The sequence below is a fragment of the Nycticebus coucang genome, chromosome 9 (genome assembly GCF_027406575.1).
Source record: "Nycticebus coucang isolate mNycCou1 chromosome 9, mNycCou1.pri, whole genome shotgun sequence".
NCBI lineage: Eukaryota > Metazoa > Chordata > Mammalia > Primates > Lorisidae > Nycticebus > Nycticebus coucang.
The window spans coordinates 108190109-108207072 of record NC_069788.1 but is presented as its reverse complement, the minus strand read 5'-3'; the positions used below and the strand labels follow the sequence as shown (position 1 = coordinate 108207072).

The window sequence follows — 16964 nt, the reverse complement described above, 5'->3', positions numbered from 1 at the left end:
CAAGAGAAGCAGGGCTAGCCTGCAAGAGGGACAGTCTCCTAGCACTGACATCTCTCCTGCCCTCCTTCCCTCTGACCCACAGAGCCCCGTCGTGACCCAGTTCTTCCCCTCCGTGATGCTCTGGGCCTTCACGGTGATACTGCCCCTGATCGTCTACTTCTCTGCCTTCCTAGAGGCTCACTGGACCAGGTGACCTGGGGCCTCCTTTCCTATTCCCCTAGCCACTCCCGTCGGCCCTAAGGAGGAGAATGGATCTGGGATGATCTTAATGCTCAAATCTGCCCCCAAACACCAAAAGGTGTTTCCCACTTTGGAAGGAGGGCCTGGGTTGTCTCTGGCCCTCCATCCTCAGAGATGCTGAAATGGGGCCACTATCTAAGGTGTGAGAGGCCAAAACCAATCCCTCCGTATTCTGTTCCCTCAGCACCCAGTCAGACACTGCAGGGAGGGAGCCGTATTAGGGGCATGAATTAGGCAGGGCCAGGAGTTCCAGGCAGAAAACACAGGATGTAAAGACTTATCCAGGAAATGTCAAGTGGGCTGCTATGGCCGTGGCAGAGGCCTGTGAATTCAATCCGACTATCAACACATTTGGCCTTTGCACTGCCAACATTTTAAACAGTCGGGAGCTTTTCTACTTCTTAGCCCTATAGCAGTAGCTAATTGGGTAGAAAACATTTACCATATCCTGGGCAGACGGCATTGCCTTGGCCTGAAGGCTGTATGTGTCTCAAAAGTTATCTCCTGCACCAAAGTTCGTACCACTGTGCCAGGCAGCAAGCCAAAAGTTTTGTCCTAACAAAAAGCCTTGCTGACCTTTCCTCTGGCTAAGAACAAGGCTTATAAGAGTCACTGAAGCTCCATGGGGATCTGAGAATCATGGGTAAGGTCTCTTTAACACAGAGATGTCAAATATAAGCTACCTCTGTGCCTTCCACTCCTTCCTGTGTCCAGGGCAGACATCACTAGTTGATTGTGCTGTCCTTCCCTACTGCTCCCAGATGTACACTGCTCAGGGCGCTCTGTGGAGCTAGCATTGGTCTGTACAATCAAACCAGTTTCCTAGCCCAGACAGTTGTCTCTTTCTCTCTCGAGTGTGTACACACACAGAGACACATATGTGTACAGATCTCTCTCTCTCCATTGTGTAGTTAGGCCTCTGGTTCTTATTACGTCCCACACATTGATGAATTTCTCTGTTTCCTTCCAGATCAAGTCAAAATCTGATCATAGTGCACAAGTGCTATGTATTTCTGGTGTTCATGGTGGTCATTTTGCCCTCTATGGGACTGACCAGGTATCTCACTTCCAATTATGCCTCCTCTCTCAGCCAGGCTCACCTTAGGGTTAGACTCTCCTCTTTCAGACACTGTAGGCCTACCTGTGGTTGGTGCCAAGTCCAATGCTCAAATGACAGTCCTGTGCCTGTCATGGGCATAGATAAACCAGGTATCATGCAAACTCTAATGTGTCAGCCATGAACTCTACCCTCAAAGAGTTCATCACAAGGCCAGCCTGCCAGTGACACATGGCCCAGGGTAGAAAGGATGCAGCCAACGAGCGGGAGAAATTCAGAACGGGGAGCGAGCACAGTGAGAGACATGGCTGCTAAGGTTTGCTGGAGGAGGTGGCCCTGAGCTGAGAGCCAAGGGTTCAAGGCATGGGGGTGGCCCAGCACTCAGAAAGGAGAGGGACTGGCTGACTAGAACAAGGCATAGAGCAGGAGAGGATGGAAAGAAGGAAGCCAGGCAGAGATTCTTTAACTAAAGGGCTGGCCCTGTTCTTGCTTCTAGTTTGAATGTCTTTTTCCGCTGGCTGTTTGACATCTACTATCTAGAGCATGCATCCATCAGGTTCCAGTGAGTACTCCCATGGGTGCCCCAGGGGGTCTCTGTGCTCCAGAGGGGCAGATATGGGTGCCCTTCCCAGGGTCCAACACCTGATTTGCTCACAGAGGTATAGACAGATGCGTGTGAGCACTCTCATCAGGCAGCATTCTAACCTTCCCTGTGCTAGGATCTCATAGGCAATTTGGGAAAGTCCAGGAACCTCTTCTCAAAATGACATTTTTGGAAAAATTATGAATTCACAGATGTTGCCAAAAAAAAAAAATGTGTGGGGGCAAGGTACATCCCGTGTATTCTCACCCAGTATCCCCCACTGCCAACATTTTGCCTAACTATAGCATGGCATCAAAACCAGGAAATTCACATTGGTACAATCCACAAAAAAACTTACTCAGATTTTGCCAATTTTACGTGTACTCTGAATGATGTCTTTAAGCGTGCAAAATACACGGATTGCAAAGAAAACAAATTATACCAACATATAATTATCAAAATATTTTTAAAAACAAATTTGTGACACAGACTTTCTAACACAATCAGTAACAACATTTTAAATATAGGAAAGCTAAAGTTACATTTTATTGTTTAAAAAATAGTGTGAATGCAGATCTTACTTATTGGAAAAGAACATTAATTTAGAGAGTGATCTTTGGTTAGGCAACGTGCATATCATGTTAGACATGTAGCCTATTTTGATTTTTTTTTTATTTAATTTATATTTAATATATAGACCTCTCTGTGTGTTGGTAGAGCGTTGTTGGAGAGTGATTTTTTTTTTTTTTGTAGAGACATAGTCTCACTTTATGGCCCTCGGTAGAGTGCCGTGGCATCACACAGCTCACAGCAACCTCCAACTCCTGGGCTTAAGCGATTCTCTTGCCTCAGCCTCCCGAGTAGCTGGGACTACAGGGCGCCCACCACAACGCCCAGCTATTTTTTGGTTGCAGTTCAGCCGGGGCAGGGTGTGAACCCGCCACCCTAGTTATATGGGGCTGGCGCCTTACCGACTGAGCCACAGGCACCTCCCCCTATTTTGATCTTTTATTTTTGTGGTTACAAGTGTCGACAAGCTCAGTTTTCAAATATATGTTGGGCATGACACGCAAGTTTCCATATCTCACTGTATAAGGGAAGGACCAGAAATCTCCAAAGTTAAACTATCATTATATTAACTTTTTATTTCTAAGATAATTGAGTTCATCTTTGGCTAGGCCGGTATCTTCAATACAGTTTACATATGAGAAAGAAATGAGTTGTGAGTTTATGCCTCAACTTAGATGCCGTTAAGAAAGAAGAGCTTTTGAAGGAGTTCTGAAATATGCTCAGAAGCTTGCAGGTATCTCTTTTGGAAGACAGAAAGAAAGTTGATGGAATTTTGTCGATGAGGACAGTGGAAAGCAGCAGAGGTAACAGGCAATCTGGCCATTAGGTGGCTGAATAACTCCTAGTTGAAGTTGACCAACTACGTCAAATACACATCTGTAGCCAGGAGTTCAATGGTGTGGATTTTAGCAGCATGTCTGATACACGTACCTACCATCATTTTGCAATGATGACGAATACAAATGATGTTGTAAGATGCCAGGAGTAACTGCAACAGGACAAGAAAACATCTGACTTCAAGTGGTGATAAAGTCACATCAACTGTGAACACCCCTGGGATTTGCTGCCCATATTCTTAATGGAAGGAAATGCTAAATTTCAGTTAGAGGTCAATGAACACAAATATAGTCTATAGGCAGGCGAAGGCAGGAAGGGGAAGGGGGGAGGGGGAAGATGATTGGCAGAAGGAGGGAGGGCATGAGGTGGGATCTCACCTACTCACCTAATGTGCACGTTGTGAGGTTGTACAACGCACCCCCTGGGTGAGGGGCTCTTTTACTTCTCCCTAAAAATGAGAACAATGTAATCTAAAAATTTGTACCCTCGTATTAATTTGAAATTTAAAAAATAGAGATTCGTGAAAATAAAGATGTAATTTTTTTCCCATGCAAGGTCCACAGAGCCCCAGATTCTCACTCATGGACTGCCCAGGGTCTGTGGACCTGGGTCAGACACCCTGCTTTGAATCAAGCCCATGCATGTATCCCCCAAAACATCCACACTTGTGGTCCATTCCCTGCCCTGCTCAAAGGACTTCTTATTAACTTAAATTGGGTTGGGGAGACCTTGATCTATCTACCATCTATCTATCTGTGTATATGAAACTATTCTCATGTGTCTTCCACTTCCTGTGCTGATTTTCTCTTCCTCTCTCCTCCTCCCTCTCAACATTTCTCCCCTTTCCCTGCCCCCTGGCTGCTTTTGCTGTCTCCCCCCACCTCCCACCCTCTGCCTAGGTGTGTGTTCCTGCCTGACAATGGTGCCTTCTTCGTCAACTACGTGATCACGGCAGCTTTCCTTGGCACAGGCATGGACCTGCTGCGCCTGGGGTCACTCTGCTGGTACAGCACCCGCCTCTTCTTCTCCAGGTCGGAGCCAGAGAGAGTCCACATCAGAAAGGTGAGGGTCAGGCCCTGCCCTGAGCACAGCCCTCAGTGTCTCTAGGGACAGTGTCAGGGAGGGGCCTGCTGGAGCACTGAGTGGCCTGAGGTTGGAGGGATGGCGTGGACGGCTGGCCGTGGCAGGGACTCCAGGGTCAAGAGGAAGGCTGTCTCCAGCTGCCAGCCAGCACCCAGGTGGCCTATGAGAGGTGCAGGGGTAGCCAGGCCAAGGGGACTGGGCAATCTCCAGGTGACCCTGCCTTCTGTCCCAGAACCAGGCCATAGACTTCCAGTATGGGCGGGAGTACGCGTGGATGATGAACGTCTTCACCGTGGTGATGGGATACAGCATTACTTGTCCCATCATTGTCCCTTTCGGTGAGTCATCACTGGGGAACAACCAGGGCTGCACATTCTCACGACTGGAGGAGGAATTGAGACCCACGGCATGAGGCGGTGTCAGGGCCAGGATGGCGGGAGGGAGCCGAGGTTAGATGGCTGCTGCCGCAGAAGTTTGTCAAATGAACGCGTGCGTGACTGCCTCTAAAGTAGATAAGAACACATTCTGGGAACTCTAGGGAAGATGCTGGACCCATAGGTCAGCATCCCAGAGCTGGCTATTGTCTTTGGCTCCTGTTACTTTGACAGTCCCGAAGGTGGCTTCCTGGGCCTGTGGGAACATTGGGGTGGCAGGCACAGGTCCCAGCCGCTAAAGTAGCCCCTGAGGACGTCTCTGTCTTCCGCCCCCGCAGGGCTGATCTACCTGAGCCTGAAGCACTTAACAGATCGCTATAACATGTACTACTCCTTCGCACCCACCAAACTGAACGAGCAGATCCACATGGCTGCCGTCTCCCAGGCCATCTTCGCGCCACTGCTGGGTCTGTTCTGGATGCTCTTCTTCTCCATCTTGCGGTTAGGTAGGTACCCTGCTTGCCTGGCCATCTCCCCTCCATCTGTCCCCACTGCTCTGTGAGCTCCTTAACTCTGACGCTCTGGGAGGGGGAACAAGACGCTGCTTGCTGGATTCGGCCATGGCCAGTACATGAATCAACATCTTGACAGAATTTTGAGGCTAAGGGGAAGGCCTGGACACATATGGTCCAAGTTGTCTAGATTTGGGTTCCAGCCCTTCAGGGAGGGAAACATCAAATTCCTTCATTCTGATTCCAGGCTGGCAGGAAATAGAACAGTAGCTATTTGGGGCTCAATGGCCACGACATTTCCTCTAGTGTCTTAAAAAATGCCTGGTTTCAGCTCAGCACCTGTGGCTCAAGCGGCTAAGGCGCCAGCCACATACACCTGAGCTGATGGGTTCGAATCCAGCCCAGACCTGCCAAACAATGATGGCTACAACCAAAAAATAGCTGGGCGTTGTGGCAGGCGCCTGTAATCCCAGCTACTTGGGAGGCGGAGGCAGGAGAATCGCTTGAGCCCAGGAGTTAGAGGTTGCTGTGAGCTGTGATGCCACAGCACTCTACCCAGGATGACAACTTGAGGCTCTGTCTCAAAAAAAAAAAAGCCTGGTTTCATGGGCTGTGGGAAACTTTTTGGCTATACAAAGCTGCTCCACCTTCAGGGAGCGCAGAGGGCACATCATAGAAGCCTCAGAGGAGAATCTCCCAGCTCAACCCCCTGGGAGGGACTCATGCTCCCAGGCAGCCCCCAACCCCACTGACCTTCCCTCTGGATGCTTGACCTTAACCTTCCCAGTGGGGTGGTATACCATCACTTGCTCCTACAACACACTGCTATGAACAAAGGGAAGCAGTGGCCTAGTGGCCTTTGACTGTAAAGAGTCATCATTGATATTTACCTAGTTAGAAAACTGCTACCATAAAAGGGAACCAAATATACCCAAATGAAATGTAAATGATTTTTGCATTCAGGATTCCTTGTCAGTTCCATAGCACGAGTATCTGAGTGTGCTCACTTGGGAAGGGCTTGCAGGGAGAGGTGGAGGGTGGAGATTGGGAGTAGTGGCAGAAATGGGGACTCAAACAGACTTCCCAGGGGTAGGTCAGAAGGACATGTTTCACGGGCACTTAAGTGGGTACTTTAGTCAATCAAAACTTTTTTTTTTGAGGCATTTATAAGATGCGAAATTCTAAACTGATCAAGTAGAACAGTTCTCAGCCCTTGCCAAGTGCTGAGATGATCCCCAGGGATCTGTTGGTTGGGGTGACATCTCAGCTTGCAGACACCTACCTGTGGCCTTTTCTTCTCCTTGGCAGGTGTCCTCCACACCATCACCATTTTTTCCATGACCAACCTCCTCATTTCCACAGTAGTTGCTTTTTTTGGCATCTTTCTGGGTAGGTTTTGGATGAACACGGACATCCAGGTGAGTGGCCAACCTGCCCTTCCTTACTGGTTCTCCTGGCCCCTGGGGGACACAGCTCTGGGACACCCTCCTGGCCTGCGCACCCACAGTATTGCAGGAGGAAAGAGTCTTGCCTTTCTCTCTGGCTGTGCAAGCCCCGTGCAAGCTCTCAGGTGTGCACACACACACGCGTACATGTCTTGCACTAGCTCAGGCCCTGCCTCCCACCCAGAAGATAGCTGCCCTCTCCTTTTCTATTCTATGACCCTTCCTCCAAGCAGTGGGCTCTATGATGGGAGTCCAGTCCAGCCACTGAGCTGTGAGCACCATTCCAAGGGCTGGAGGGCTGGGCAGTGAGGTTCTGGCTCATGCCTGTAATCCTTGCACTGTGGAAGGCCAAAGTAGGAGGGTCTCTTAAGCTCAGGCGTTCAAGATGAGCCTGAGCAAGAGTGAGACCCTATCTCTCCTAAATATAGAAAAATTAGCTGGGTGTGGTGACTCAACCCTATAGTCCAAGATACTCAGGCAGGAGGATCACTTTAGCCCAGGAATTTGAAGTTGATACCATGGCACTCTAGCCTGCGCAAAAAAAAAAAAAAAAAAAAAATTTCCAGGCTATTGAACTTGCTAGTGAACTGACACCCACCCACCCCCCCCACCACGGCCTGTGCCTCCTTTAGCTCTTTGGGAGTGGGGTCCAATCTAATCAGTAGGCTGCATAGGAAGAGAGAGGGAGCCAGTCCACACCTCCTCAAAGCCATGCCTACATCATGTTCTATACCAGCATTTCCCAAAGTGGGTGGAGGAAAACACAGCTTTTCATTTCTCACAGTCACATTTTACTTTTAAGTTTCTGCTTATAGCAACCGGCACAGGTTGTCTGTTTACAATAGTGATTGTTTCCTTTTTAAATGAATTTATATAAAGAAAAGACAATTGATTTTAAGTACTGACACCCTGCTGAGTCAGAAGAGAAAGCATCTTGGAGGAGGCTCTTCTTGCTTCTGGTGTCCCCAGGACCCTGGGACAGGCACCTGTGCTCTCCTGCCTGGCCCTCATCCTCCATCATCGGGCTGCAGTGCCATGCTAGTGAGGGGCCAGTGAATGACCGCCCCCTGCTCTGTGTTTCTAATACAATGATGTCATGTGGCCTGGTTGCCCAAGTGTCCACTCTAGAAAAGGAGGACAGCTGGGGACCTAGACTATATTGGCTTAGGACAAATTCCAAATATGGAGAGAAATCCCAGGAAGAAAGAACACAATGTCAAAGTCAAGGTTTTTCCTGGAGTCAAACAAAGCAGGCTCCCCTTTAAACTCCAATTTAAATGCTGCTTACTTCTCCCCATGACAGTCTTTTGGAATAGAACTTTCCAGAAGAGATTCTCTAGCATCCCAGCCCTCTTTAGTCCTGCTGGCTAAAGGTTTGGACAGGCAGAATATGAGTTGAGCTCAGGGTGATGAGAGGCCCAGTTCCAGGCAGGAGGCTCCTCTGCATGTGGGGAGGGAGGGACGCAGAGCTGACACCCCCATTCTGTGACCACTTCCCCTCTCCCTGCTGCAGACTGAAGAGGAGGAGATCCAGACAGTGTTTGACGTGGAGCCAAGCAGCACCTCTTCCACACCCACCTCCCTTGTGAGTCACCACCTGTACCCCGGGGACAGGCTGGGAGGGCAGTGCCCACAGGGGTGGTCCGCTCCAGTGGCACTGTGGGGGGCACCAACATTTGGTGTTCACCCTGGGTACTGGGGAGGAGCTGGGGGACGCCTTGGGCTCCCCTCTCTGATGCAGCAGGACTTGGCCCAGGTCCAATTACCGCCGTGGCCCTGGCTGAAGAGTCAGGAAAGGAGAAGAGCCAACCGGACATTGTCTGGAAGGTCCTCAAAGAGGAAGTACGCAGTCCAGAGGACCTCGTCCTCACAGACTTCAGTCGTGTAGACGCGAGGGCATGCTGAGGCTGGGCCTCAGGACCAAAGGCTGCCTCCCAGGGCACAGGTGCAGGCAGAGCGGCGCAGACAGAGCTGCAGGGAGCAGTAGCGGAGGTCTGCTCTGATGGTAAGGCAGGAGTGGCGCGGAGGAGTGAGCCCACCAGCCTGAAGAGAGAGGCAGACACAGGGTATAGGGACCCAGCAGGAAGGTTGGACATTAGCTCAGCCTTGAGGGGCGTGAGCACTCGCCCCATCCCCGCCACAAATGTGGGTGCTCAATAAGCTCCCTGGGCTGGGTACAAGGCAGCCTGTGCCTGGATGCCAGGGCAGCTCAGAGGAGCATGAAGAAGGGCGCCAGCCAGCCTTGGCACTCACAGAACCTGTCCCAGAGGAGGACACATCTAATGTGACCCCAGGAACAAGAGTAGGGGTTGCCAGGTGAAATAGGGTATCCAGGAAGAACATTCCAGAGGAGGAGCAGCCTGTGCAAAGGGAAACTGAAGACAGTTGGTCTCGGTGCAAATGCAGAGTGGGCGGCCGGGCCCAATGGAGAGAAGGCTTTCTTTAGCCATGGGCAGAATTGGGTTAAAGTGCACAAGGACCAGGCATGGACAAAACAACAGCAGGGGACGTGCCCACCCAAGGTGCAGACACAAGATGTCACCAGAACTCCAGGTTTGCCCCACTTGGAAAAGAATCCTGCATATAGGCAGGCAGATGGCCTCTGAGGGGCAGGAGAGGAAGTGCTTTGGTACTGGAGAGATGACAAAGATTTCCAACCAGGAAAGTCTCTCTTTTTCCTGGGACCCTTCCCATACAAAGGGTCGCCAGCCTCTCTCAAATGTCATGAATTTTTGAAATCTTACGGAACTGATGCTTTGCCGTTCTCTTAATCTTTTGATAAGTGCACACAGCAGGGATTTTTATCCACAACCTGGGGCTCAAAATGTCAGTTAATATAGACCCCAAGTCGCTGAGCCAGGAAGTGGCAGAACAAAGTTTGAAATAGGCCCAATTGACTTGAAAGCCTGTGATTTTTTTAATTACTAGAATTTATTTTTTAAATCTTTCATTATTATAATAGTGATATATGAACATTATAGATAATTGTAGGAAAAAAAAGATAATCAAAAATAAGAAAATAAAAAGTTCACATTCTCACCCCCTAGACATTACCAATAATCTCGTGTATGCCTTGGTGTTTATTCTTCCAGATATTTGTATATTATATATCTCAGATAATTTATAATATATATATTATAAATATATATATATTATATATCTCCAGATAATTTTATATATATCTTGTAGCTTTTTAAAATTAAATAATACTATATATACTGTTTCATAATCTGTATTGAAGTTAACCTCTGTCTTTCCATATTTATAAATTTTTCAACTCTTCAAATACCCAGTCCTTATTCGAATCACCCTAAAATCTTTTATAGTTTGTCTAAACCATGATCCACCTGGTGCCTGTGGATTGGCTGTTATGTTAGCATAATCACTTTTCATGACTTGCCAGAGAGACCAAACCAGTAGTTTTGCGGAATGTCCTGCCTTCTGGATTTTTCTGGCCATTTCTTTATGGTGTCTGATAACAGTTTCCATGATTGCCTGTATTCCATAAAAACTAGAACTCAGATCAGAAGGCTTGATATATTCAAGTTCAACATGAGGACTAGAAGGCATTGTGCCACTACCAGGAGAGATACGATATCCAGGTTATCCCCATTAATGATGCTACTCTGACCCCCTGATTAAGGGAATGACACTGGTCTTTTCAGCTTTCCCTTTACGACCAAAAGGTCACCTTGGTGTTTACTTTGGCACCATGAGAATGTCTAGTTTTTTATTGGAAAATTGTTTCCTCATCAACTGGGGCTGTTTAATTTCACTGAAATAAACTCTAATGAGAAAGGTTTCGTTATATTCCATAATTGCCTGTTTTCAAGGTAAGGAGTTGGTTTAAAAGCCACTGCCAAAGATGACAAATTGCTCTCCTCCCTGATACTTGCTGTATGTTTTTAGTCTAGAAATGCCCAGGCATTCATAGGACTATCCCTGGGTTTGACAGGCCACATGGCCAAGGCCTCAGCTAGCAGTCTCTGTTCCAAATCTCAACTCATTGGCCAACCAGTGACATCCCCCAAGTGAGTTCTGGGTGCACCTCTGAAGCTGCTTTAGAAAGCACATCTGACCAGGCAAAGTGGCTCATAACTGTGATCATAGCATTCTGGGAGGCCGAGGCAGGAGGATCACTTGAGGCCAGGAGTTTGAAAACAGTCTGGCCAACAGAGAGAGACCCCATCTTTACAATAAATAAAGGAAAATTGCTGAGCAAGGCCGTGCACACCTGTAGTCCCAGGTACGCAGGAGGCTGAGGCAGGAGGACTGCTTGGGCCCAGGAGTTGAAGGTTGATCATATCATGCCATTGCACTCTAGCCTAGGCTGCTACAAAGTAAGACCTTGTCTCTAAAATAAATAAATAAATAAATAAAAATAATCTTTAAATAAAAGAAAGAAAGTGCATTGGTACAACAACAAGGGTCTCTCCTGATGACCTGAACCTCAGGTCATCTCCCCTGGGTTCAGCCTGACTTAGAACCAGAAGTGAACAGAACATGTTTTGAAGGACAATGACTGGGTGTGGGGAGACCCCCAACTCAGCCATCCTTGGGAGTCCCTGGATGCTCCTTACATGACCCAGGACAATGAGGCAGGTGGGATGGACAGGGCTCAAGCTACTGGGAAGAAGGTTTGATTTGGAAGGAACAGTGGTGATGGGGGTGGTATGTGAGGGAGAGGGTGTGCCAGGGCCTCGCCTCAGATGTAACCTTGCTCTTGTTTTCCTTCTATCCCAAGCAGCTGTATGTGGCCACCGTGCTGCAAGAGCCAGAGTTGAATCTGACCCCAGCCTCCTCCCCAGCCAGGCACACCTACGGCACCATGAATAGCCAGCAGCCAGAAGAAGGCGAAGAGGAGAGTAGTCTGAGGGGCTTCTCAAGGGAGCTCAACTCAGCCCAGTTCCAGGAAGGGCTGGAACTAGAGGGCCAGAGCCAGTACCACTGATGAGGACCCCGGCCTCTGCTGGTGACCCAGGGGAGGGTCTGGCAGGGGGAGGTAGGAAGGTGGCCTAGATCTCCCCACTACCTGCTGCAGACTTTGGGAAGCCCCCAGTAGAGAGATCTGCTCCCCAGCCACGGCTACATGGAGGCCCCTCCCTGCTGACCGGTTGGAACTGGAGGTGCTGGGCAGGACTGAGGGAGCCTGCATGAGATGGTGGATACAGGCAGGCACTGTCTTGGGAGGGGTGGCTGAAGCTGTGCTCCCTTCCTGGGGTCGAGACGGAGGAGGCACGCACCAGGGAGGAGGCGAAAGGAAGCCTACCGAAGGCTCTCCAGGCTCATCACCAGCTGCCCTGCCCAGGAGCTTCTGCAGCTGCTCCCCCTACCTCCGACCCCTTCCTCCCCAGCACTGGCCTCACTATGAGACACAGATGACCATCTGGGAAGAAAAAGCTTCTGCACCCATCGACCTGCAAAGAGGTGACTGAGCCCCTTCCTGTTCCTCTGCCCCTTGGCAGACATCCCCAGGAGCTGCGGAATAGATGCCCTTCTCCTTTCCATTCTTACAGGGGTAGATGAGGTCACCTGGGGCTCATTAAATGAGACCTGTGTGCATTTTGAAGAAGGAAGCCTTGGCTGGTCCTTGCTCTGGGTACTGTGAGGTGGGGAGGGACAGAGACAATTTTTGGAGGGGGGTCTTCTTCCCCAAACCCTGAGTGGTAGGAAACCAGACATACTTCCTCAAGCCCCAGGGTCTAATGAGAAGATCCCCAAAGCCAAGGATGTGGCCACTAAGAGCTTCTCTTGCCTCATACTCCTCTGAGTGCCTAGACCCTCTGCTTGGCTAAGATAAGCAGCAGCTTGGGTAAGAAACTCATGTTTCCAACAGGACTGGCCACCCCCCTTGCCCCAAGTATGTAGGACCCTTCATCTCCTCTCAGGGCTGCCCCGCACCATGCCCTGCATCCAAGTGGCCTCCAGTGTGGCCCTAGTTCAGACACTGCAGATGCTTCAACAGTGACATCACCCCCAGGCCTGCTAGGGGTGGGGTTGGGTGAAGAAGCCCGTTCTGGTGAAGCAAGGCCACCACACCCCCAGGGCTGCCACCACCTGAGACCTAGCGGAGCAGAATCCTGTGCAACACTGGTGACACCCAGCACCTTCGCCATAGCTGGCAGTGGACAGGCCTGCATTGGGACCACCAGGAAGCCCAGCTGAGGAGGACTTGGAGAAGGGCTGGCTGGGGTCTCAGTGAACCAGAACTCACCAAGTTGAATGGGGCTGCATGTTCCAAAGCCCTCCCCAAGGTCTGGGTTCCTGCTGACAACCTGCTGGTGGTGGGCCAAGGCTCACCTCACCTGAACATTTCCACCAGGCCCCAGGCACATGGCTGCCCTAAACTCAGATCACCTAGGCCTTGTCCTTGTACCATCTTTGCCAACATCCCAGCCCCAGAAGCTCCAAGCTCCAGCACAGATGAGAAATAGTGCTCAAGGGATGGATATTGCCAAACTTTGGCATGGGGGACCTTTCCAGAGAAGTTGGGTAGGCTGGGGAGATGGCTGTCTTTCTCATTCCTTGGCCAACTAGGAATAAGGGAGAACTTATATCCAGCCTGGCCCTTACACACCCAGGTCCCATAGGGCAACCTCCTCCCAGAATTCCACCAACCAACAAAGGGAAAGGCCCCTTCCATAGCAGAGCATCTGGGCCCAGCAGAGAGTCTGCCCACAGTGGGGAGATGGCCAACTCCTGGCCTTGCCCAGCCCTATAGTGTGAATTGGGTATGGGGGGGTCATGCCAGAAGTTGGTCTGGGGCGCCTCCTTCTCTAGCACCTCTTGCTGGCAGCTGCCCAGTCTCTACTGGTTCTGCCCTTCGTCTGCTGCCCACCTCCCCCTGTAGCCCTCAGAAGCCTACATATGGGAAGGGTCTTGGCGGCTGGGAGCTTCCATTCTGGATTTGGGTCGAGCGTAGTCTGGCTCTGAGAGGAGGTGGTGCCAATGTTGAAAGTTCTAGTGTCCACTCTAAAGCAAACTAGGAGTCTCCACCATAGCTGGCTCTATCTGGGACCTCTCATGGTCCCTGCAGAGTGGTGGTGGGGAGTTCTTTAGTTCCCCCAAGACAACACATACAAGCCCTCTCAGGAACCCCCTCCCTCAGCCCACACTTGTCTCACCTGCTGGCCTCCACTACCACACTCTCCCCTCCCCAACTTCTCAGCCTCCTCCAATCCATCCACCAAAGCGCCCCAGATGTGATCCCTTCTGGAGGGAGCTGCTTCCCATGGGGCCTCCCAGTATTATCTAGACTAGGGCCTCTGAGGGGGCCTTCCTGGGGCCTGAGCAGCCCCACGCTTGCCTGCCCAGCCTCCAGCTGCCTCTGGGGGCAAAGTGCCTCTCAGCAGCATTTCGTTCTCAGAGGCCTCAGTGGGGGGTGTGGACTAACTTTGGCCACCACCACTACAGGAATGTGCCAGAATGTTGAACCTTCTTGTTATTAATGCTATGACTGTGCCTTGAATAAACAAGTCCCCCTGACCCTGCAGCCTGTGCCTCTGCCTCTGGACTGGCCCAGCAGGTCCTTCCCTCCACCTGGAGAGAGCAGAGTTTCTAGGGATGACTTCCCTCAAGTCACCAGGCTGCAGCCACACCTTACCTCATAGCTTTTGCCCCTGGGGCCAGAGCTGTCCCTTGTGGGATCCCCTTGCCCCTGAAGGCTTCCTGGGTTCATATCCCCATGGGAGTCAGGCCTGGTAAGTGCTACCTGGTCTGCTGGTGAGACCAGAAATGACCACTTCACTCTGCCATGCAGTAGGTAGAAATTTCTGGCCCCTGAGCTTCTCTGGAAGCCAGCAGTGACGCTTCCCCTGGGCAGCAAGAGCCCCTGCTGAGTGCTGAGCCCTGTCATTAGGTCACAGGCTAGTGGCCAGACTTAGAAGACATAGATTTCAAGTGAGGTCCCCAGAAGAAGCAGTAGATAAGGCTCAAGTCCACACCAGGCTGGGTGGAGGAGATGTAGCTATGTGGGGCATCCAGGTCACACCTGTGGCAAGGAGGACACAGAAGTCCTCTGACCTGGGGGACATGTCTCTGGATCAGGAGACCTAGTTCCTGCCCTTCTTCTGTCAGCTAGATGGCCCAGGATGGTCACCTCATCCAAAAAGCAGGGGTAGGAGGGTCCGAAGTCAACCTTCTTACTGAAGAGGGCAGATTAGGGAGGCTGGGGACCTCTTCACCCACTGCTCCCTGTGGCAACAGTGGATGACAGTCTTGGGGCAGCTGCCAAAGACTGTTTCCCACTACCCCCCTCACACTTGCACAATCCCTCCATGGTCATAGGTTCAGAGCCCTCACAGGATGAGCATGGGCACAGGGCCAGGGCCCAGCCTTGTGGCCTCTCTCCCCTCAAAACAATCGTTTTCCAAGTCCAGTCAGATGAAATCCAGAAGGGCTGCTGTAGGAGAGGGGGGAAGTTATGACCTCTCAGGGTCTCCTCTCAGATCCAGCAGCCTCCAGGGTCCCCCAGATCACTGGGCCACTCTGTGGTTCAGCAGGCCTGTTGGGGGCTTCTCCTCAGAGACAGAGCAGTGGGTGGTGGCACTGCAGGGCTTGGAAGGAAGCAGGAGGGCCTAGGCCGCCCCAAGTCCAACACTGGGGCAGTAAGGGCAGGACACCCGGGGAAGCTCAGGTCTCCTGGGGAGCTTCCTAGCTGGTCCAACTCCAGGTTTCTAAGTTTGCTTTGTGGAAACCCCTTGGGAAGTTGGGGGAGCCTGGTTTATGGGAAGACAGGTTCCCAGGTTTTCTCAACAGAGCTGCTTTCTACACACGTTGGCCTAGACAACCAATAGCCCAGCATTGCCCAGGCCTCAATGTGGGGGGCTCACCATCCCACCACAAACGGGAGTCTCCTGAGAGATTTTAAACAATCCAAATGTTCCAGTCCATTTGAACATTCAAGTTCAAATTTTGAACAACTCAAAATTTCTGCCAGTCACCTCTATTTCACAAAAGCCCCCAGGTGACTACAAAGTGCAGGAGGGGTGAGTGAGTAAGGGAACAGTCCAGGCCTGGTCCGCCCTCAGAACCTCAGTGTCTCCCCATCTGAGGCTCCTAAGTGATGAACACCCAGCTGGGCAAACTGTTGTTGTGATTATCCTTCTTTGCAATGACTGTGACTACTGTGTGGGCCAGAGAGCCACACACAGGCCTCAGAGGCCCTTCTGGCTACCTTGGAGCCCAGAGTGGCTTCCACAATAGCCTGCTGGCTTCTGCAGTGGAAGATTACAAGTGCAATAAGCTACCATGTAGGGTAGCATCACATAGGTAAGGGCAGGGAGCGTCTAGAGGTAGGCGGGGCCAGCACAAGCTCTGTGGATGGAGAAGGGAGCAAGCAGAGGGTCTGCGGGAACATGTGCAGGGCCTGAGGGATGACAAGGAAGGAGGCCAGAGTGGCTGGAGCAGAGATCAAGGGGAGGAAGGGATGAAGGTGCTGTCTGAGAGGATGCTGGGCTATGTAGGCCACACAGGGACTCCAGGTTTCACAGGGAAGCTGCTGGAGAATTCTGGACAGGGAGGAGTGACACAATCCCTTTATGTGTCTTTTTTTCACATTTTTATTATTATTATTTTTGCAGTTTTTGTCCAGGGCCAGTTTTGAACCCACCACCTCCGGTATATGGGGCCGGCATCCTACTCACTGAGCCACAGGCCTACCTTCTTTTTTTTTTTTTTTTGTAGAGACAGAGTCTCACTTTATGGCCCTCGGTAGAGTGCCGTGGCCTCACACAGCTCACAGCAACCTCCAACTCCTGGGCTTAAGTGATTCTCTTGCCTCAGCCTCCCGAGTAGCTGGGACTACAGGCGCCCGCCACAACGCCTGGCTATTTTTTTGTTGCAGTTTTCCCAGGGCTGGGTTTGAACCCGCCACCCTCCGCATATGGGGCCGGCGCCCTACTCACTGAGCCACAGGTACTGCCCGGCCCGCCTTCTTTTTTCAATTTTTTAAAAAAATTATGGTACACATAACATTGACCATCTTAACCATTTTTAAGTGTATAGTTTAGCGGCACAAAATACATTCATAAGGCACTAGTCATCTCCACAACTGTTCAACTGGGACTCTGTACCCATTAAGCGGGAGCTCCCATCCCTCCTTCTGTAGACCCTGGCAACCACCTATGTAACCTCTCTCACGTACCCCTGTGTAGCCAGGGTGGGACAAGAGGACATGGAACAAGTGGATGCAGAATGCCCAGCGGGGACTCTTCTGGGGGCACCCAGGGGAGAGGGGGTGGTAGCTTGGATCAGGAAGGCCTC

The 16964-nt window shown here is 50.9% G+C and overlaps 1 protein-coding gene across 6 annotated transcripts in view; it reads left to right on the top strand.

Annotated features, from left to right (window-relative positions):
• Positions 1-14187, top strand: part of TMEM63C (transmembrane protein 63C) — a 117903-nt gene extending 103716 nt beyond the window's left edge. For 5 of the 6 annotated variants that reach the window (XM_053601792.1, XM_053601796.1, XM_053601794.1 and 2 more), the window contains 9 exons: positions 83-189; positions 1211-1297; positions 1794-1859; positions 4187-4349; positions 4603-4708; positions 5083-5250; positions 6565-6674; positions 8215-8286; positions 11446-14187. In XM_053601792.1, the coding sequence (XP_053457767.1) occupies positions 83-189; positions 1211-1297; positions 1794-1859; positions 4187-4349; positions 4603-4708; positions 5083-5250; positions 6565-6674; positions 8215-8286; positions 11446-11652 (1086 nt within the window). In that variant the 3' untranslated portion in view covers positions 11653-14187. The remainder of the gene's footprint in view (positions 1-82; positions 190-1210; positions 1298-1793; positions 1860-4186; positions 4350-4602; positions 4709-5082; positions 5251-6564; positions 6675-8214; positions 8287-11445) is intronic. The other variant, XM_053601795.1, reaches the window with a different exon arrangement.
• Positions 14188-16964: the final 2777 nt, after the last annotated feature.